Source organism: Aulonocara stuartgranti, assembly GCF_965226115.1.
Source record: "Aulonocara stuartgranti genome assembly, chromosome: 3".
Lineage (NCBI taxonomy): Eukaryota > Metazoa > Chordata > Actinopteri > Cichliformes > Cichlidae > Aulonocara > Aulonocara stuartgranti.
In genome coordinates, this window is record NC_138941.1 from 54,126,730 (window position 1) to 54,148,463 (window position 21,734).

Consider the following 21,734-nt stretch of genomic DNA (forward strand, 5'->3'; position numbering starts at 1 on the left):
CTTCTTCTTCTTCTTCTTCTTCTTCTTCCTGGTGGGAAACCAATGTTAAGGCACATTACCGCCCCCTGGCTCGTAGACATTTAGATGAGAAAATACATATTCGACACATTTGAGGAAAGTACTAATAAAACCACAAACCAGGCGAGAAATTTGGGTGTAGTGATGGATGCAGACCTAAACTTAGAAAAACACATTAAGACAATAACAAAGTCAGCTTACTATCACCTCAAGAATATTTCAAGGATAAAAGATCTGATGTCTCAACAGGACCTGGAAAAACTAGTCCATGCATTCATCTTTAGTAGGCTTGATTACTGTAACAGCATCTTTACAGGTCTACCTAAAAAATCAGTCAGACAACTACAGCTCATTCAGAACTCTGCTGCTCGAGTCCTCACTAAGACCAAAAAAGTGGACCACATCAGTCCAGCTCTGAGGTCCTTACACTGGCTGCCTGTCCGTCAGAGGATAGACTTTAAAGTTCTGATGCTGGTCTATAAAGCTCTGAATGGTTTAGGACCAAAATACATCAATGACCTCCTGACCCAGTATGAACCTTCCAGATCCCTCAGGTCATCTGGATCCGGTCTTTTATCAGTTCCCAGAGTCAGAACCAGACACGGAGAAGCTGCATTCAGCTTTTATGCTCCTTATATCTGGAACAAACTCCCAGAAAGCCTCAGATCAGCTGAAACACTCAGTTTATTTAAATCCAGGTTGAAGACTCACCTGTTCTCAGCTGCATTTGAATAAAGCACCAAATCCACACTTTTAAGCTTAAATTTCAAAACTTACATTTTAACTACTGATTTTATCTGTTTTGATTTTATATACTGTTTTGTTTGTTTGTTTGTTTGTTTGTTAATTAGTTTGTTTGTTTGTTTGCTTGTTCTAATCAGTTTTAAATCATGCTTTTTATTTGTTTTTGTTTCTAATGTCTCTGTAAAGCACTTTGAATCAAATTGTTGTTGAATTGTGCTATACAAATAAACTTGCCTAACTTGCCTTGCCTAAAATAAAATGAAAATAAATCAAATAAATGTTCCCTTTAGAAGTCTTAATCTTTTTGCTCTATAAAAATAGTTGGGTTTTTTTAAATCACTCATCTTAGCAGTAGGATATACATGAAAAGAGAAACAAATTAAGTTTGAGTGAAAATGTACATTTTTTGCACTCTCTGGACAACTGGTTCTGTGACTGAAATGACTCAAACCCGATTCACTTTGGTGAGTGACTCATTCAAACTCGATTCAGTAAAAAGAATCGAATTTACCATCACTAACAGACTGAACCATGCTGAGGTTTATGGTTAAACAAGTTCTCATCCTTTGTAAACCACTAATAATTAGACCAGACAGTAAATAGAGATGTCCTCCTCCTGTTTCTGTACTGTTTTTGCATGCTTATATCATAAAACTTTAGCCTGTCACCTTTGTAAAGCCCAACATTTCTGCTGGATCATATATCCTGTTTCCTGTTTTGATGCTAACCCCATGTTGCTCTCCAAAGCATTCAGAGTGTGAATGCGTATGAATGTTAGACAGTAAGCACTAAACAGTTTTTAAAAAGTGCTTGTGTGAATGGGGTGTGATTGTCACGGTTCTGGGTCAGTTTGACCCAGTAATTTGAGTTCTCTTGTTTTGGTTTGATTTTGTATTTTGTATTGTATTCTGATTCTTGTGCTTTGTTGATCAACAATAGAACTCTAGATCTCTATACAGTCCATTCTCTTTTGAGTCGTTCCAACACAGTGTGTTTGTTTTGATTCGTAGACCCCGAAAATGGTGCCACGCTCCCACAATGCATTGCGACATGACGCCAACTTCAAAGCTCTATACTGGTGACTTGATTGGAATCAGGTGTGAAAGCTGATTGGAGTCTCTGCCTGAAGGTGGAGCCCAGCAGAGTGGAAAAACCCCGCACTCACCCGGACCATGACACATGCCTCATTCACACAAGCTTTTTCCCTCTGCTTTATTGATTTCTATCAAACATTCATAACTAGTATCAAGAATCTTTTGTATGCAGACTGGAGAAGCGAGGGATCAAACTACCAACATTCTGATTAGCAGATGTAAATTAGAAGGTTAGTGCACCCGAGTGGTAGAAGAAATCCTAACTCAATGTTCTTTACAAGAGTGAAGGAAAACGAAAGCATTGATACTGTAAATAAGTGTAGATACAAATCATCTACTGTTATGAAAACTGTCAAGAAGATCAGTGAAGGGATTTCAGAACCACTAACATACATTTCGGGATTATTCAGAACGGTACTTCCAAACTAAATGAAAATAGTTAAAGTTCTGCTGCTGCATAAAACTGAGGATAGCCACCACTTCACAAATTATAGGCCTGTTTCTCAATTTCCAGAGTTCTCCAGAAATCTCAAAAATTTGTTCAATAATTGATGACACAGACATAAATTACTCTCTTAGAGTCAGTAGTTTCAGATCAAACAGTTCGGCATGATTGGCATTAATTACATCGATCGAAGGATTTAGAAACGCAATAGATCAGAAAAAGGATGCAGTTAGAATATTCTTAGATTTTAAAAACCTGTACAGATATCCTGTAAACTACAATGTCATTTATGCCCATGATGATGAGTGGATGTAAGCTTTTTATCACACCTGTACATTTAGACCAGGGGTCTCAAATTCGCTGCCCGGGGGCCACTCGTGGCCCATGTCACCCCTACTTGCGGCCTGTATATTGATGTGAGGAAATATATTGCAATTTGGCCCTTAAAGTTACTTTTTTTGTTAGGGAGTATTTGTTTGTTGTTGAGTACAATGTCAAAATAAGTTTTTATAGATCTTATAGATCCAAAAATTATTTAATATTAAGGCAATATGAGCAGAGAGAGGGATTTGGCTGTGTTATTTCAGTGAGACAGTTATTTGTACTCGCAGTCAAAAACTAATGTGTGCACTTATGTCTGCATTTTTATTTTGTTAAAAATGAACAAAATTATAGCACAAGTGCTGCCATGTGTCTGTCCAGAAAGAGAGTACCAATGTGTTTATTTGGTAGTTCAATGAAAAGTTTCAGTTAAGAGTGAGAGAAAAAATAGCATTCACTTTTGCAGTTTTGTCTTGTTATACAACATTTAACAAACAAAACGCTACATTTTTGGAAATATTTGTGGGTGTTTTCTTGCTGTTTGTTTGTTTGTTTTTTGTACTACTTAAACTAAAGTGGCCCTCCAGTGAGATGACAACGCCAGCAGTGACCTACAGCTCATTTAAGTTTAAGACCCCTGATTTAGACCATTTGTTATCAAAGATTTTTTATTGGTGTGCTCCATTTCAAAACTTCTCCCACCACCAAATTTTCATCAGTCATTAAAAAATAAGTCCAACTTCTTTCAAACAACCAACGTCTCATGATAGTGATGTAAAAAATAAAATATAATACAGACTGAGGCAAGTTTATCCAAACAGTCAAAACATCAATTTTTACACTTCTATAAAACATCAGAAATGAAAGAAAAATAAAAACTTGTGTGGGAAAAAAGGCATTTGAAAGCACTCTGATATGCTGCTTCCATATTTAAGAGATTACACCTGTGGGAATTTGTACATTAATTTTCAATTGTGACATCTCACTGACGCTCTCCTCACAGGTGCTACAAGGATATGCCATTTAAATCATTCTCTGCTGAGCAACGTCTGAAGCATGAAAAAACCTTCCAAAACTGTATACTGCTGTGGATTTTGCCATGAAACATTTAATGAAATAGGTCACCTGCATTTAATGGATGTGTTTTTCTAACGTGTTTATAACACCATTTTTCTATAGAATAACTAATCTTTATAGTGGCAGAGTATGTGACTAACAGATTAGAAGGTAGAAAAAATGTAGAGCGCAGACAGAGTCAGATGCTGACCCGTTATTTTCTCCCTGAAAGCACAGACAGTTTTTATTGAGATACTTAAATGAGTTAATAGCACAGTATTTCTCTCTCTCTCTGCTAATATGAGTGAATGGAGTTCACCCACTAGTCTCTGTTTATCTCACTTTCTCTTATCTGTGTGGCCATAATTATTCTAATAAGACGTCTACATATTGTTTATATATCTATATAATATTTATTTGATTACATTTTGGATTCTGGTGTTTATGTGATTGGATCATCTATATTGGTCTTCACAATCCACAGCAACAATAATAATGAGAGAGAGGATATTGCTTTCTTTTACACTTGCATGAGTAATACATAGAAGAGGTAGTTTTAAAAACATCAATTCACTAGTTACAAGTCCCAGGTCAAATCACTCTGTTTAAAAGAAAGTGTAACTGTCTGAGTCTCACACTGCCCAGTACCAGGTACGCCAGCTGCTGAAACTGTGGTGAATTGCACCTAAACCTCGTTTAGTTATGGTCACATGACCTGGGCATTTTGAACCACGCTTTGGAGCAGTGTTTGGAAACATCTGCGCTTCAGAAGCTCCATGTGAACACATGCGTTTTGAAACTTCCAAACTCGATTTGCACACAGGGGCAACAATCCTTTTTTTTTTTTTTTTTTTTTTTTTTTGCTGTGCTGAGTTCTTCAAGCCTCCAAGACTTTCTATGTCAGTGGCTTTCATCATGCCACTTTAATCTAATCCAATAATTTGCGGAGAGCTGCCTCCTCTGAATTCAAGGCGTAATTTCTCTTACCTCCACTTGAAGAGCATAAACTGAGATGGTCTTAACTGGTCCTAGATAAAACAAACCCACAGTTAAACCTTGACCTGATTAAGGCAACGTGTGCTTGTTACTGTGAAGCCATATCAGTTCAACAACCTTTACCGCTTACACAACTGATAACACAAATAACTGGCTCACACCTCTTTACAAGCCCCAGACATGATCTCTCCTATTCATCAAAATATGTATCCCTCTTTATTTAAAGTGACATGACAAAACAGGAGCATACTAAACTTAAACTGTTTTGAAAATCAACATAATTTTTTTTTGGATATACATTTTTGTGTGTTTGTCACTTCACAGCTTTAAATCCTGTGGGGTATAAGACACTTAATGTTAAAAAATGTTAAGTATAAAATGAAAGAAAAGAAAAAAACACAACAAAACGTTTCAGTGTGAAGTAATTATAAAAGAATCAGTTCTCCAATTATTGACTAATGTCACAGTCCTGGGTCGATGACCCAGTGTTTTGTGTATTGTTATTGTTATTTTATGATTTCTGTGTGGTTTGTGATTTCTAGTGTTAGTATGGGTTCAGTTCAGTGCCAGCAATAAAGCTGAGGTTCTTTGAATTTAAGTTTACGCCTCCACGAGCCTGCATATTGGGTCTGTTTCCTGCTCGCCTGCACGCAGACCATGACAACTAACTGATGAATCACTGCAGCTCCAATATATTGTTGCATTTGACAACCCACTACAGCAACTACAGAATAAAAGCACTAACCAGACTGATGACAGATTTCAAACATGCTGAATATGAAGAGTAGTATCATTTAAACTCACATGATTATCAGCCATAAGAACAAATTCAGATTTATATTGATGTAAGGTATATAAATGTAAGTACAGTTTGAATCAGTGCAATATTATTTTCACACATCAATGGACCACTGAACTTCTCAGCTTCTAAAATGTAAAGCCTCATTTAGAAACTACACAAGTACATATAATGGTCAGGGATCAACATGAACCTGTCTTCTCTATTTGACTTTAATCAACTCTGCAGTAGCTCCAGCTGAAAAATAAAGCCAAAGTCCAGCATAGAGCGGCTGAGTGAATGTGGTCTGGACTCTGTGGAGGAGAGTCATGGTTTCAGAGACGCTGTAGAAAGACAGAATACCTGCTCTGTGATCCAGGTACACTCCTACTCTGGAGGACCGAGGACCTGAGAGGACAGTTCGTACTTTCTTGTGAAAAAATGAATAACTGTTGTTTTCACAAAGTAATGCCCAAGATTTGTTATTGTATCCAAATATACGATCAGCTGACTTTCCTACTCTTCTGATATTCTTGTATGAGACTGCTACTTCTATCCCTCTCCCTCTCCACTCCACCTCCCAGTAGCAACGTCCAGTCAGACTCTCTCTACTCAGGACTTGATCATAAAAGGTGAATCTGTCTGGATGATCAGAATAAGACTGTTGTTGTTTCAACTGTGTTGCTTTTCTGTCCCCTTTAGATAATAACAGCTCTTTGTGTGCTGTGTTTGGATCCAGTGTGATTTCACATGAATATTTTAAGAATCCAGCTCTGGTCTTTGGCTCTGCTGGTGACAGTAAAACATCCTCTTCAGTGACTGTCAGTGAGATGTTTGTCCATTCCTCTCTCAGAATGTCCTGTAGTTTATCTCTGGTCTCTGACACAGCTGCTGTCACATCCTCAAAGTAGCTCAGAGGACGAATATTGATGCTGAATGAGTGTGTAGACTCACTGAGTGCTGACAGTGAGGGGTAGTTGTGTAGAAACTGGTTGTGATCCTCTGTGTGTGAGAGCTGCTCCAGCTCGCCGTCTTTCCTCTTCAGCTCAGCGATCTCCTGCTCCAGCTTCTCCTGAAGCTCTTTGACTCGACTCACTTCAGTTTCCTGCTGGGATCTGACCTGCTGCTTCACATCAGAGCTTCTTTTCTGGAGGAGACGGATCAGCTCAGTGAACATCTTCTCACTGTCCTCCACTGCTTTATCAGCAGAGCCACTGATGGCCTCCACCTCCTGTTGAAGCAGCTTCACATCTTTCTCTCGCTCCTGGATTCTCTGCTGGATGTTTAGTCGTCTCACCTCGAGCTCCTTCTGCTTCTCAGTCCTTTCTGCTGCAGCTGGGACTGTTTCATGGCCTTTATGTTCATCCATTGTGCAGAGATAACAGATACTCTGCTGATCAGTACGACAGAAAATCTTCATCACCTCATCATGGCGAGAGCAGATGTTCTCCTGGAGCTTCTTGGAGGGGGCCACCAGCTTGTGTTTCTTTAATGGAGCTGCATCATAGTGAGGTTGGAGGTGTTTCTCACAGTAAGAGGCTGGACAAGATAAACAGGACTTGATGGCTTTCAGCTTCCTCCCAGTGCAGACATCACAGGCCACATCTTCAGGTCCAGCATAGCAGTGATCAGCTGGAGCAGCTTGGAGTCCAGTCTTCTTCAGCTGCATGATGTTTTTCACCAGGACAGGCCTCTGTGTGAAAGTCTTCCTCGTTTCTCCGTCCAGTTGAACTCCTTTCTGCGCCATTTCTCCTCTCAGTGTCAGTGACTGTGTGAGTTTCTCTTCCTTATAACTGAAATTAGTCTGAGCTCTGACCTCAACAACATGTGTTTTTTTTGCAGTGAATGGAGCCTGTCAGCTCTGAAACGTGGTTACACAAATGTTCAAAGGTCAGATCAGAAGTGAAGGGAATGAGGAAACATCTGAACAAAGGGGACTTCCCTTGTTTAAGAAAAAGAAGATGAAGAACAGGGAGGATTGTATTTCACTCCAGGAAGTGGTTTGTAATTGTTATTGTGTGTTTAAACACTTTTTATTTACTGCTCACCTCAACTTGTAAGCTTTAAATAATTAATTACTGAATTAAGTAATTAACCCTTTAAGACCTACCATAGAACCAAGTCCACCAGAGCTTATATTATATTTTTTACATGCTGTAGTGCCATTTTTGGGAGCATTTTAAGTTGCTATACATCAATACAACCATTATAGCCCATGTTTTAATAATATGCATGCATTAAGTGCATAGTAATTACATAAATTGCAAAAAAGATCAATAAACTACAAAAAAATTGAAAATTGTTTTTGTTTTTTTTAACATATATTTCTAGTTAGAGAAATTTAAGAGGCTTATCCCTCAAAACTGTAAATACAAAAAAGTTGCACAAAATAGTTTCCCACCACGGGAAATTTATTTTGAGTGTCTTCATAGTTTTATTTTTGAAATACACCAATTTCTATACACTGCAGGAAAAACGAAAATAAATATTATAGGGCAAATTTGCAAAAAAGCAGCATATGCATCAAAATAAACTATTTCCAGCAGTGCAATATGAGTCCTAAGCATCCCAGAAAAGACACAGAAAGTCATAAAGTCAAACATAACTTTTAAAAACACCAGTATAAGCTCATGAGGCCTTGATGGTAAAAAACTACATTTCCGCGAAAATGACGTCACTTCTGGTTTCGGGCAGGTCATGGTGGGCATGCGACAGTTCACGCTGATGGACGTAGGAAGTGTTATGAACAGCTGATCGGATCGGCAAAGCGTGTTTCTCGAATATTATGTTTTTGTTGCTGCAAGCGCTTTTTATGCAGCTTTTGCAAAGCCATATGTGGAAGGAAACTGTGACCTAGGACAAGCTGATGGCATGATGTAAGTACAACTCCTCCAGTTTCACATGCAAAGAAAATTATTGCGCTAGCTTACGTGGTTGCAGTGCTACTGGGATTTAAAAATAGTTACACAAAACGGAGCGTGCCCGCTCTGACCGGCTTTAAAGGGTTAAGTAATTTTAGGGTAAAATCTTGAATTTAGAATGTAATTTAGCCTAAAAGGCATATTTTAACGTTATATTATTTGAAGTTATGTGTTGCAATTCTGAAATCCCACAGGACATTAATGCACCAGATGATTTGGGTGATTTAACAAATTTAGAAACTCGAGTTGAACCAAAGTTATTTTGAGGGGAACATTACTATTTGACATTCAAAATATGAAAATAACATAACTGTCATGGTTCCTGAGGCCTCTCAGGCTGGCCTGCCTTTTCTCTCCCTCTCTCCATTGCTTTTCTGTCTTTCTTGTTTTTCTGTCAGTATTTGTATGCGTATGCTTGGGGGTATTTTGTTTAATTTCCTTCAGGTGCTTTCTCCGCATTCCTCCAGGTTCCTCACCCATTAGATCATATTTACCTATGGCTCATTGGCTAATCAGGCTGGTTACTTAAGACAGGACTAGATAGTTGTATGTATGGTCAAACCAAGCGCAGTACATGCGTTAGTGAGTACCCTGCAGCAACACCAAAGAAAGTCTGCTCACCTTTTGTTTCCAGGTAAAGGAGGTCTGAGAGAAGTTGTTGGACTATGACCTCAGAGACAGAAATATTGAGTTAATACAACTGTGATATACTGTGGAGCTGATCCATGTAACCCTGAGGTTATGTTGTAATAGTTCGTTTTGTGTTTTGCTGATGAAGAGCTGACCCTGAGGTATCTACACAGCAGCCATAATAAGAGCTCGAGTTGGAATTCTCTAAATACTGAGGAAAGGAGCTTCAATGCTTCAACAAACTGCAAAGATGATAATACAAACATTATTGTGATATAACTACACTTATGTGTGGTGACACATAATAAAAAATAAATAAATTCTGCTCTGTTATTATTGCACAATTGTAAATGTACTTTGAGAGTGCACCTGTACATTTTCAGCAGGTTCCTAAATAGAGGGTCAAGTCTTTCTACTAGAAGATCATATTCCGGTCAATGAATCACAGAATCGTGTTACACAAGGCAATATTTTTTTTATTTCCATACAAAAAAAAGAATAAGAGGAAAGTAAAAGGGAACCATAATATAGACTAGGGCAGACCTTCCCAAAGTGTGGGGCCCACCCCCTAGGGGGGGCAGAGAGCCATTGCAGGAGGGGGCTTGGTATGAAAAGGAAAAAACACAACGACAACAATGCTTGGACACTGCTATCATGGGGCGCCTACACAAACGCAAAGCAGGAGATGAAGCATAGCTGAATATGTTTCCAAACCAACTTCATTCTAAGCCAAAGACTAGAAAATATAATGAAGCATATCTTCGCTTTGGCTTCACCTGCACAAGTGCCAAAGTAGTTCTCCCCTGCATAACTGCTTTTCCCTGCGTCGGGAGCACACACTGGGCTCTTCAAATCACGGACAAACAGTATCCCACATTCTTGATTTTTAGTTCACAAACACTTGTCGTAATGACTAACTACTCCTGACATTTTGGAGATGTTAGCTCTTTATACAGTAACGTTACAGCGGGATACAAATAACATCAGGCTGATCCTGCCACAATTTGTTCCCCCTGTCTAAATCACGGACAAACAGGATCCCACAGCTGTTTATGTTTTTAAACCCATTTTGCACAGAGAGGCATTTTTGAAAAATGTATTGATAGCAATGTTGAGGGTAAAATAATTACACTGTGATGCCTCTGCCTTTGTAAATAGAGGGACAGTAACTGCGTGTGTGTATGTAAGTGTGTAAAACCTGAAGACACAGACAAAATTAGTTAATTAATCTGACTATCTGCAATTCATCTCATGTAAACAATAACGTGGCGCACAGCGTGATGTGACAAAAGGCACATACCTTTGACGTTGTGTGATGAACTCCTCGTCCACACATAAACGCAAAAGAGGAGTTTTAAAAATCTCAGTTTTCGGTGATTCGAAACGCCGTTTACGCGTGGATGAAACAGCTGTGTTTTCAAAAGTAGGTGCGAACGTAGCGTAAAAGAGTTAGTAGTTTGTTTTCTTACTACCTGTAATTTTTTGCAGATTACTTGTATTTGCTCAATTGTTTGCTAAATGTTTGAGGTGTGAAATAAACCGCAATGGAGCAGAATATGGGTGTGCGTGGTTGGAGGATGTGTTAGTGCGTGTGCGTGTGTGCGCGCGCGGGGGGTGGCATTTTTCTTGTAAAACAAAGGGGGGCCTAGCAAAAAAAAGTTTGGGAACCACTGGACTGGGGTACAAAGTTAAAACACAAGTTTCTAGATTTATATAAAACAACATTAAAGAAACAAGGAAAAACATTTGAATTAAGACAGAAAATTAACTTCAACCATCATGAAATGTAAGATCAGGGTTTCTCTGATACAGTTGTAAGAATTAATGCTGAGAGTTCTTCCCTGGTCAATGCCCTGTTCCAGGAAGCATGTCCAATAAACTCTGAGTTTAAAAAACAAACTCTGAGATGATTAACTCTGTAAGCCTGAGTTTCCTGTTCCCGAACAGTTGATCAAAGTTCAATCAACTCTGAGTTAAGAGTGTGTGTGAGAAGAGAAAGAAAGGTATGGAGCTCAGATACCATAAATCACCATGAGTAAATTAAGAGCTGAACCTCCATTTTGATGGAGTAGTTTGAAAAATACCAACACGTGTCAGCGCTGAAAATAGTTATTTTAAAATAACAGGAGAGGAGAAATTCATTTTCTTGGTCTATTCTGTCATCATCATCATCGGATATTATAAAACTTCATGTAATGTATAGCTACAACTTTTTATACTTCCCATGGTCATTATTTACCCATGAATTAACATATATTACATTAAAATGATCTGAAGTTGAATTTGAAATCTATTCAGGGGTAACCCGATAGCAGCAAAATGACATAAACTGAAGATAAAAATCGAGATAAACAGATCAGACACAGTTTACTGATGGACGTAGCATCAGATAGCAGCACACAGAGTCAAGTCATTTTATTAAATTACAAAAAATGTTTTTGCCACAATTTGACAATTTCATTTTTTAATGAAATGAAACATTTCAAGCCAGTATTTCATGCATTGATGGGCTGTAGCAACCTCTTTTTTTCTATTGAGATTTCCATAAAAGAAAACAGAGGCAAACGTTATACGCTCGTTTTTAGTGTCATTTTTGTGGTGACCAGGTAGCAGGTATACCAACATCTTAACATCCTCATTTTGTTGTGTCATTTACAAACGCCGTCACGGGAATTTAGGCCACATTGCTATAACGACCCCACCCAGAGTAGGTGGTACTCCAGCGTAATGGAAAAAACACTGAAACCAAGTCGAGTCGAGCAGAGTGGGTACTAGTGAAAAAGGGCTATATGATACCCCAGTGAGATGGATTTGGGTTAGTGTGAATGAAAAATGTGTTTCATTTAAAGTCACAGACTTTAAATCTACCTTACCTTTAAATTTACCTTACCTTTAAAATTACCTTAATTTACCTTTCAAAACATTGTTTGAGATTATTATATGACTGAGTCCTGTGAGTCTGTGAAATTTCAGAATGAAATGTTCAAAACACAGACAGTCTACTGTGTGCATTTCAAACCTGACTTTAAAGTATAGCTAATCCTGTGCTCTATGGGTCTAAAACTTTAAAGAGGACAATGACGTACTACAAAAATACAATAATGTACTCAAAGTTGGCTCTGCTAAGTCAGAGTTGGAAATACAGAAACTAAATTAGTATATGCTACTATATGCTCTTATTCTCAGCTCTTAATAAATCTGCAATAATCGCTGTCCCAATCATGACATTTTTCACTGCACGATTATAAAATCAATCCCAAAAAAACAAAGTTACAAAGCAACATCTAACTGACAATTTGTAAGAACAAACTTCCAGCAGATTAATGTGCGTTGTTAACAACGTTATGAAAGAGGAAATTAACTGGAGTGTCAGTTGGCAGGTTCAGGTGCAGCAAATGGGAGGAGTGACTATGAGTTTCTTACACAAATTCATAGTTTGTTTAAGAAAATCTGCTGAAATCTGTTAGGTTCAAAGAGTTTCTTAACCTGGTGAGTGACACCGAGTTAAAGTTAACTCTCTTTCTCTCCCTCATGTCAGGATTAGCAAACTTGCAGTTGTTAGTTAAACCTGCTTCCTGGAATAGAACCCACATAATACTGACCTGAATATGATTCATCTTTTCACTCAGGTGTTGCAGTGGTTTGACTTCTGCTCAGTGTGAGCTCGACAACCAACACTCTATTATGACTAACAGCTGTCCCACATGTTCTAAGCTTTAAACTTTTAATCAGTATGAATTCTCATGTGCTTCTTTAAGTGTGTCGTCTGGCTAAAGGTTTTCCCACACCTGCTACAGCAATGTGGTTTCTCACCTGTGTGAATTCTTGCATGAGACTTCATTCCTGATTTCTGATTGAATTTTTTCCCACAAGTGCTACAAGAATACGGCTTCTCGCCTGTGTGAGTTCTTACATGAGTTTCCAATGCTGATTTCTGACTGAAACTTTTTCCACAGATCCCACAAGAAAATGGTTTCTCACCTGTGTGAAATCTCATGTGTTTTATGAGTCCTGATGAGTCAGCAAATCTTTTCCCACAAGTTTTACAAAAATACGGCTTCTCACCTGTGTGAATTCTTACATGACGTTGCAGCTCTGAATTCTGATTAAATCTTTTCCCACAGGTGATACAAGGATACGGCTTTTCACCTGTATGAATTCTCACATGACGCTCCAAATGAGACTTCTGAACAAATCTTTTCCCGCAAGTGATACAAAGATATGGCTTCTCGCCTGTGTAACGTCTTATATGATTATCCAATGCTGATTTGTGGCTGAATCTTTTCCCACAGGTGCTACAAGAATATGGTTTCTCACCTGTGTGAACTCTAAGATGTGCACTCAGGTGGGATTGGAAGTAAAATGCTTTTCCACATGTGTCACATTTTAGAGACTTTTCCCTTGTGTCAGCAAGTCTGAGACGTCTCCTCCTCTTTAGTGCTATATTTCTAGCTGATCCTGAGACTACATGCTTGCTTTCTACTTCAGGACAGCTGTGAGAAAGGAGCTGCTCACTGTTTGATTCCAGTTCACTGTGGTAACTTTCCTGATAAACAAGGGTGTCCATGAAGGCATCAGCCTCCTGCTTCAGTCCAAGCTGCTGTCCTTCCTGACTGCCGCAGAGTTCCTCCTGTTCATTTTTAATCTGTGGAGGCTCTGGGTCGTCTTGGTCCAGACTAGAGTTCCTCTCCTGGTTACAGACCTGCTGACCTCTGACAACCTTCTCCTCATCACAGACATGCTGCTGTTGGAGGTCTGAATGGACAAATGAAGAAAAAAATAGTAGAAAAACAAAAATTTGAGAAGATATAGTATAAGCTGAACCATTAGGAGAACTCTACATACTGAACATGTGGCTAATATTGAGCAGTGAAACTTAAAGTGAATGCACTGATTCAAATTGTTTTTTAGTTTTACACCCTTCAAAGATCAGCTTCGTGGATGTCTGTGATGCTGTATATGAAATATAAAGATGCTTGTGTGTTTTCTGTTAAATGAACGCGGATGTGTGGGTACAATTGTATCCTGCTAAGTAGAGGTGAGAATGACCACAGGCTTCATAATGCTATTTTTATTTACTTTTTGCAACATGAATATTGGATATTGCAATAACATGTATTACAGTTTAACACAGTTTTTCAACTGCGATGTATGTTCTCAAACCTTTTCAGTATCCGTTTTATTCCAAATAAACTCCTCTCACTACAGCTATTATTATTATTATTATTATTATTATTATTATTTTCTTTCAGCATAATGAGATTGCCAAGATTACCAACACTGTTACTAAAAGCTGTTATAAATGCTGCCAGACAAAGTCTGTCTTCTATCAGTCTGTGATTGAATGGCGTCAAGTTGACAATTAACTGTGATATATCATTGAAAATCACATGCCTAATCACTGTCTATGCAGACAGCAATTCTTCTTATCCAGGGGAACACTAAGGCATCCTCAAGCCAGCTGTGAGATGTCATCTCTCCAGTGCGTCCTGGGTCTGCCCCAAGACCTCATTCTGGTGGGTCATGCCCAGCTCCTTTTGATGTGGAGGAGTAGCAGCGACTCTATACTAAGCCCCTCCTGGATGGCAAAACTCCTCACCCTATCTCTAGGAGAGAGGTCAGTGACCCTATGGAGAAAACTTATTTCTGCTTGCTTTTATTCGCAATCTCATCTTTTTTGTCAGTACCCAGAGCTCGTGACCATAGGTGAGGGAGGGACATAGAATGACTGTTTTACTGTACGTTCTGCATTTCTTTAGTCTCCCAATCTGTCAATCTCTCACTTCCCTCATGAACAAGACCATGATATATGTATGAACTCTTCCACTTGGGCCAATAACTTGTGCTCACTCAGGCTGAGGACCATGGCCCCCAGATTTGGAGGTACTAATTTTCATTCTCACAATTTCACATTTGGTTGCGACCCACTCCAGTGACAGCTGGAGGCCACCATCTGATTAAGCCAACAGAACCCCATTATCTGCAAAAAGTGAGATTCTGAAGCGACCAAAGTGGAGGCCTTAAGCCAGCTGGCTATGCTTTTAAATTGTATCCATAATAATTCTGAACAGACTCGGTGACAAAGGGCAGCCCTGGTTTAGTCCAACATCTACCAGAAACGAGTCTGACTCATTACCAGGGGTGCAGATAACTGGTACGCATGTGTGACAAAAATTAAGAAAGCGTAGTGACACTTGTGTTACCAAGTGCCTTTGGCGTACTTGACCATGTCATTTAACCTTACACATTTTGCTTGTCACCACCTAAATGTCCAAAAAACAACAGACAATAAGTAGCTTCTTTGGTGTTTCGCCACCAGCTAAGAAATGCTAACCAGAGCCAGTGCTGAAGAAAATACTTTTTCAGAAAAGTTGCCACTGTGCACTAAAATGTGGTGAAAGATTTGCCTCTCTCATCTACATCTAAGAGACAAATCAGGTGCATTTTTAAAGGCCCAAAGAATTGTAACCATCCTTTATTTGACAAATGTGAAAAGGGCAAGGAGCACATGAATGTGGTGCGAGTCATTGCTAATAAACAAGCCATCCGAGAAGATATGTGCAGTTGCCCCCTTAACAGATGGCAAGACAAGCGAAATGACGAACAGAGGTAAGCCCTGTTTAATATTTTTCTCCTCGCTTCCACAAAGTTTAACACACACATCCTATGTCTTCATATCCTTCTTTATTGAAGCAGCTAGGTGTAAACGTCAGACGTGCATGTCATTCACTTGAAGGGGGCACACAGATCATGCAGAGCATTGCTCACACCATCAGCGGGGAGTTATGAGCCAAATTGGAGTCTGCTGAATTTGGATCTGAGGACATCACAAAAAACGAGAAGGAAATTGTTTACATTGTGTCCGTGTCCAACAACGGAGACTTTCTTGGACTGACTGCACTGGGTGCTGACCGAAAGACACAGGCCATAACAGATGATTTGTGAGACTTTTCCAGGACACAGGCTTGGATGACTGGACAACAAAGTTGGTCGTTGTGTGCACAGGCTGTCAACATGGGTATGTACAACAGCGTCGTGCTAAAACTCTGGCAACTTGCTGCAGTTGCACATACTGGAAAATTGCATAAAATCAGCTGAATACAACGTTCCTTACTGAGAGACATTTAATCGCTCTGTGGTCAAACTGCTGCAGTTTTTATGCAAAAAGGTGGAGCAAAATACAAAACTGCACTGAAGAAGCTGCGTGACAAAAATGGGATCCCCTTTGTGAAACTGGGCGAGTTTCATAATATCAGGTGGCCTGCATGGACGCATGAAACTGTTAAAAATATTATCAATTGTTAGCCATTAAAATGCAACTGGCTACGAGTGACAACAGTGATTTGTAGCATACATGCTTAACATTGGCAGCATTTTAAAGACCACAACCATTAGGTTTCAGAGGGAAAAGCGGATCATTGGAGAATGTAAGGATGAACTCATCGTGGCCATTGGACAGTTTATCCTTCTGCTTGATAGTGATAGGCCACTATAGGGCACACACTGTTTCTAATGCTCATGCTGACAGACACAAGCAAAGTTACCCGGGGGTAAATCAGATACGACTTCCTCAAGTCATGCAATCATTTCTTAGTATTTGATCCTTCAACATGGCCTTAAGAAAGCAAGTACTCCACAGTTTCAGAAACACAACAGTTTGCAGGATTCTCAAGAAATACGAGGTCACCTTGCAGCTTGACAAAGACACTACTGTAACAGAATGGATGTGATTAAGGCAGGCAGGGAAACGCATGGGAGCCTCTTCTGTGTATGACTTGGTCCATCTCTTGGTCCTTACCTGAGTAGATCACTTGAAAAGTTATCTGCACCCCTGTTTATTACCAGCTAACAGGTGTGCAGGTCCCGTACAGCTTCTAACACGGGCCATTCATCCATATTCCTGAAGCAACCCCCTCAGGACTTTGAGCCGAGTCCCCTCAAGTGGTGCTTATTGACGACGACTCATTCAGACTGACTGCAACATGTTGGCAATCTGTCTGGAGAGTGTCTCTAAGCAAGAACACAGCTTTTACTTGCAAGGGTCCTACAACCTGTGTGAGAGTGACTGCAGTTAGCGCATGTTCAAGGTTTTCTGCATGTTCCAAAAACATCACATCTCTTTGTTTTTTCATTGATTTTTAGGAACGATGTACATCTCAACTTTGTTTCTGAAGATGCCTGAAAACAAGGAGTAAAGGCAACGTTACCCCAGTTGGGGCAGGGATAGCTACTCAGCTACCCCTTAGCTACCCTTGAGTAAGGTACCGTCTCTACAAATCCTTGATTCGCTGAGTGAACGGGTTAAATGCCGAGGACTAAGCAATTTCCTACAGGATTAATACAGTATACATTAGGGGTGGGGGAAAAAATCGATACTGTGTAGTATCGTGATATTTTGTTTGCTAATAATGTATCGATACAGGGACAGCAGAAATCGATATGTTGTTACAAAAAAGGTTTTTGTGCTCTGACTTCAGAGCATGTTGATCCTTTTTCTGAGCAAGAATCCTGACATTCCTTCACTGTCCAAATGTGTTTAACTTTTTTTTGGCAGCAATAAACATGACAGTTTACTTATTTTAATTTAAGACATGTTTTATTTTAATTAAGTTTAAAACTTTTTTATTTAATGTAAAATTATATTTTGTTTTAATTTACTTTCAAATTCTTCAGTTGCTGAATGGGCTGCATAGTTTTCATAAATTGCATAGTTCAGAATAGCTATAATTGAACCAGATGGTTGCATTCAGTTAAGTTGGACTAGACTGTAATACAAACCGTTCAGTTTGTCAACAATAAAACTGACTGAAATGAGAGAAAGACTGAGTGTGAGACTTTGATATTAGATAAAATGAATATTGATAAAGTTTACCTTTATGTACAGAATCTGAATATCGCAAAATATTTTAAAAAATTGCAATAATATCGTACCGTGCGTTAAGTATTGTGATAATATCGTATCGTGGGATGTGTGGTGATTCCCACCTCTAGTATACATAGATTTAGAAAAGTAACAACCCTCTCTTGCCAAACAATGTTAGCTCATTATGTTTTTTGCCTTAAAAAAACAAAGTGGATGAAATAAAAATTGATTTCAACTAAATAGAGACAAAACTGAGATTCTCCTGTTTGGAAACAAAGATCCATGATTACAACTTAATTCACATCTTGAATCTATAGGGCACTGAAGACCTCAACCTGGTTGGAAAATTTTGGTGAAATCATAGATGAGGAATTTAGTTTCACTGACTGTATCACAAGGCTGTATCATGGATATAATTTCTGTCTTTTTTCTGTTGTTTTTGGTTTTAATTTAATCTTGTAAACCAACTTGAATAACTTATTTGTATTTGAGAGGTAATATACAAATACATTTCCCATAACAGAAAGAGATACATTCATGCCGCTTATTAAAGTTGGACCTTGAGGAAGAAAGGATGCCCAGGTATAAAATCTTCATGCAGAAGAGATAAGTGGTCCTTCCCAGTTCAAAAGACTGGATCTAAGGCTACGTTCACACTGCAGGTCTTAATGCTCAATTCCGATTTTTTGATCAAATCCGATTTTTTTGTCTGCTTGTTCACGCTAAAAAAAAAAAAAGTGACATCAAACACGCTCTAGTGTGAACCCTCAAAGCGGCCAGCATGCGCAAAAGAAGACGTCACACACAACACGCTCTGTTTAGACCCAGAGCAAAAGTATTGTTTGGCTGTTTCGGACTTTACGTTTCCCAATTTTGCTTTAAATTATAAAGTTATTGTGTTATTTACATATCGCCTAATAATGATCCTTATTGCTGTTTTAGAGGAGCGGTGCTTCAAAGGATAGTTGCAGATTTCTGTCAGAATCTGCAGATTATACAGTACAAATAAAATGTTCACGTTTCTCCAACATTGTCTTCCCAACAGTTTCTCTGGATGGGCAGGAAGCGTTCACAATGTCTTCTCCGGTGCTGATAATTGGTATCTGTCTCGTGTCAGTGACGTACAAGACGGATTTCATGCGACATGACCGTTCAAACAGCAGTCGCTTTCTAAAACATCAGATACGTATCGGATTCACAGCCACATATGAAAGTGACCCAGATCGGATTTGAAAATATGATTGGATATGGGTCGCAGAGGGTCAGAAAAGTCGGATTTGATGTGCTTTCGCCTGCAGTGTGAACGTAGCCATAGAGTTCACAGTTGGTAATTCCAGCAGAGACACCAGGGGCATCTGTTTAAAATGTGCTAAACAAATAAATTTCCCTTAACAGAAAGAGATGCATTCATGCTGCTTATTACAGTTGGACCTTCAATTCTTCCTGTGCCTCTAAAAATAAATGTAACTTTAAACTCCAATTAGGATCCTACATGACTCATATTCATTGTTATTACGACAATCAGTTTTACATACCTATTCTGTGTAACTTTATCTCAGGTTTGCAGATGGTCCCCAGCAGTCTAATCTGCTCTTCCCTGGACCAGACGATAATGCCTTCATCTTGCTTCAGTCCAAGCTGCTCTCCCTCCTGACTGCTGCAGAGCTCCTCCTGTTCCTCTTTAATCTGTGGAGGCTCTGGGTCCTCCTGGTCCAGACTGGAGTTCCTCCCCTCCTCTTCATTGCAGTCACGTTGTCGTGGGAAGTCTTAAGCAACAAAGAAGTACAGAGTCAAGGTCACAACTGTGATGAGTTTTCACAAATATTTTACAAATGTGTGTCAAAGCCTGAATAAATAGTGATAATTTAAACACACATTTTTACAGAGACAGTGAGCCAGGGCTCTAGACTAACTTTTTGCCATCGGCGCAGCAGTGCATCTTTAAAAACTTAGGCGCACTGGCACAAAAGTTAGGCGCACTCAAATTTTTCAACCACTTAACACCGCAGTTTTACATGTGCACTTTTTTGGGGGGGAAGTTGCAGTCCATACAGACAATATTCATTTCTAAACTATTAACTAACAATCTTGTACTTAAAGTGCTTTGTCAATATTGTAGAAAATGTTAAACTTAATCATCATCTTGGCCTCCTCTGACGACCTGTTTGTTGCTGTCTGCTGCTGAAAGGCAGTGGGGAGAGTGGACACTTGGGCAGTGCATTTATTGCAGCATATAATGTGTTTTCTGGATACACTGTGCTTTTTCAGCGTTCAAAGACAGATGGCACCATGTCAGAGCTGGCTATGAACTTCAGATGGATCAGGCCTTAACTTAACAAAAAAGTTATCAATAGTTCTTTTCATCTTTTCTTATTACCCACAGCTACATCCACTTCTTTCGGGCCTCACTAGGGCTGCGTATCATCATCACTGATTTCTATAATCCATTCGATTCAGGTTCTCAAAGTCCTGATTTGATTCAATTTAGCCTCAGACAGTCAGAAATATTATAATTCTGATCATTTATCAGTACTGATACATGTGAGACTTCATCAGAATTGTGAACATCACAGCAGATGCTTTTGTGTCAAAGTAACTGAGAATAAAACACAGAAAAACATGAAGGAGATTTTTCTGGCCTGGCTTTTTATAGCAGATAACCTTAAAAATATTCTATAATTTTGCATAATTTTAAGAAGTTTAAATTTCTTCTGTATTGAACAGCAAAAATTAGGCTTTAAGTGATCGCACCACTGAAAATTTTGGTCGCATTTGCGACCACATTGCTCGCACTCTAGAGCCCTGTGAGCTCAGATCACACCATCACTGGTGTCACAGTTGTGTCAATCAGATTAAATAAAATGTGTAAATATTGAAAAAATATATAGTCTTGTGGTTTCTAGTCAATATGATATCAAGTTTGATTCAACAAGAAGAGGTTTTAATTCACAGCGGTGACCATGAACATGCACCAGTCCAACATAGTCCATCACTGGACACTGAACCACAGCACTGATAAATACCCAGTTTAACATCTTCTAGTAAAGCCACTGTATCTTCAATCGGACCCTGAGCACTTGTTTTCACTTAGGAGACACATTTAGACATCATACTTTGCTTCAGTGATTGTTTTCTTGCTTTTGCTGCAGATGTAAAGACATTATTTATAGAAGTATTTGTAACATGGACAGATTTTGTTCTGATACTTTGGAGAGTCTGTCACTGTGTGTGTTCACTTTGAGGCTGTTATAAAAAATAAATGGAATAAACAGTTGGTGTGGACGCTCATCTTCATCAATGTTAGTCAGAAGACAGTTTTCACACTGTCTCATTAAGAGTGTGTGTGCTCTTCCTCAACTATCACCGTTTGCTCCTCTGAATTCATCACCAAAGTAACAGCTGCCTGCTCTCAGCTAACATCAGCTTAGAGAAATCCTGGAGATGCTGATAAACTTTCAGATTTATCACCAATCAACTAAATACCGAAGAATCTGAGCTTGAACAGCACAGAGTTAAAAACACGTCCATACCTATGATGTGTGAGTTTCTGTCGGGTTTCCGGCTGATATCCAGCAGTCTGTGCTGACGGTTGATCTCCTCCTCATACTGGACGATGGTTTTTTGAACCTCTGAGAAGATTTCTTCACAAACAGCAGTTAGTCTCTCCTTGATGAACTCTCTCAGATACTGAGCTGAACTCATCGCTGCTTCCGCTGAGGCTGAGCGGATCGATACAAGCATCGACACCGGTATCAGATGGATATTAACGTCATAAGATCAGTACTTTAGTTTGTGTTTTTCCTCTAAGTTCAATCAGCTTTATCAAACAGCGGCCATGTTGCGGACGTACTTCTCGCTCCACCCAGGT

The 21,734-nt window shown here is 39.1% G+C and overlaps 2 protein-coding genes across 3 annotated transcripts; both read right to left on the reverse strand.

Moving 5' to 3' along the window:
• Positions 1-5,492: 5,492 nt before the first annotated feature.
• Positions 5,493-7,244, reverse strand: LOC309699393 (tripartite motif-containing protein 16-like). The gene has a single exon (XM_082522414.1). The coding sequence runs from the start codon at positions 7,197-7,199 to the stop codon at positions 5,676-5,678; it is 1,524 nt and encodes a 507-aa protein (XP_082378540.1). The 5' UTR covers positions 7,200-7,244; the 3' UTR covers positions 5,493-5,675.
• Positions 7,245-9,443: 2,199 nt separating this feature from the next.
• Positions 9,444-21,734, reverse strand: LOC309699400 (uncharacterized protein). Of its 2 annotated transcripts, XM_082522421.1 has the most exons (4): positions 21,397-21,734; positions 19,402-19,632; positions 16,802-17,054; positions 13,680-13,758 (listed from the first exon to the last, which is right to left on the reverse strand). In XM_082522421.1, exons 1-3 carry the CDS (start codon positions 21,605-21,607, stop codon positions 17,014-17,016), a joined length of 483 nt encoding a protein of 160 aa, XP_082378547.1. In that variant the 5' UTR covers positions 21,608-21,734; the 3' UTR covers positions 13,680-13,758; positions 16,802-17,013. The 2 variants fall into 2 exon arrangements, with proteins under 2 accessions (XP_082378546.1, XP_082378547.1); XM_082522420.1 differs by lacking the exon at positions 16,802-17,054 and having other exon boundaries at positions 9,444-13,758.

What these genes read in the sequence shown, in the direction of transcription:
- LOC309699393 (XM_082522414.1), bottom strand. Translation starts at nt 7,199, where the DNA reads ATGGCGCAGAAAGGAGTTCAACTGGACGGAGAAACGAGGAAGACTTTC.
- LOC309699400 (XM_082522420.1), bottom strand. Translation starts at nt 21,607, where the DNA reads ATGCTTGTATCGATCCGCTCAGCCTCAGCGGAAGCAGCGATGAGTTCA. An exon ending in CAGAAACTCACACATCATAG is followed by an intron (nt 19,633 to 21,396) that starts GTATGGACGTGT and finishes TTGTTGCTTAAG; the next exon opens with ACTTCCCACGACAACGTGAC. An exon ending in GATAAAGTTACACAGAATAG is followed by an intron (nt 13,759 to 19,401) that starts GTATGTAAAACT and finishes TTGTCCATTCAG; the next exon opens with ACCTCCAACAGCAGCATGTC.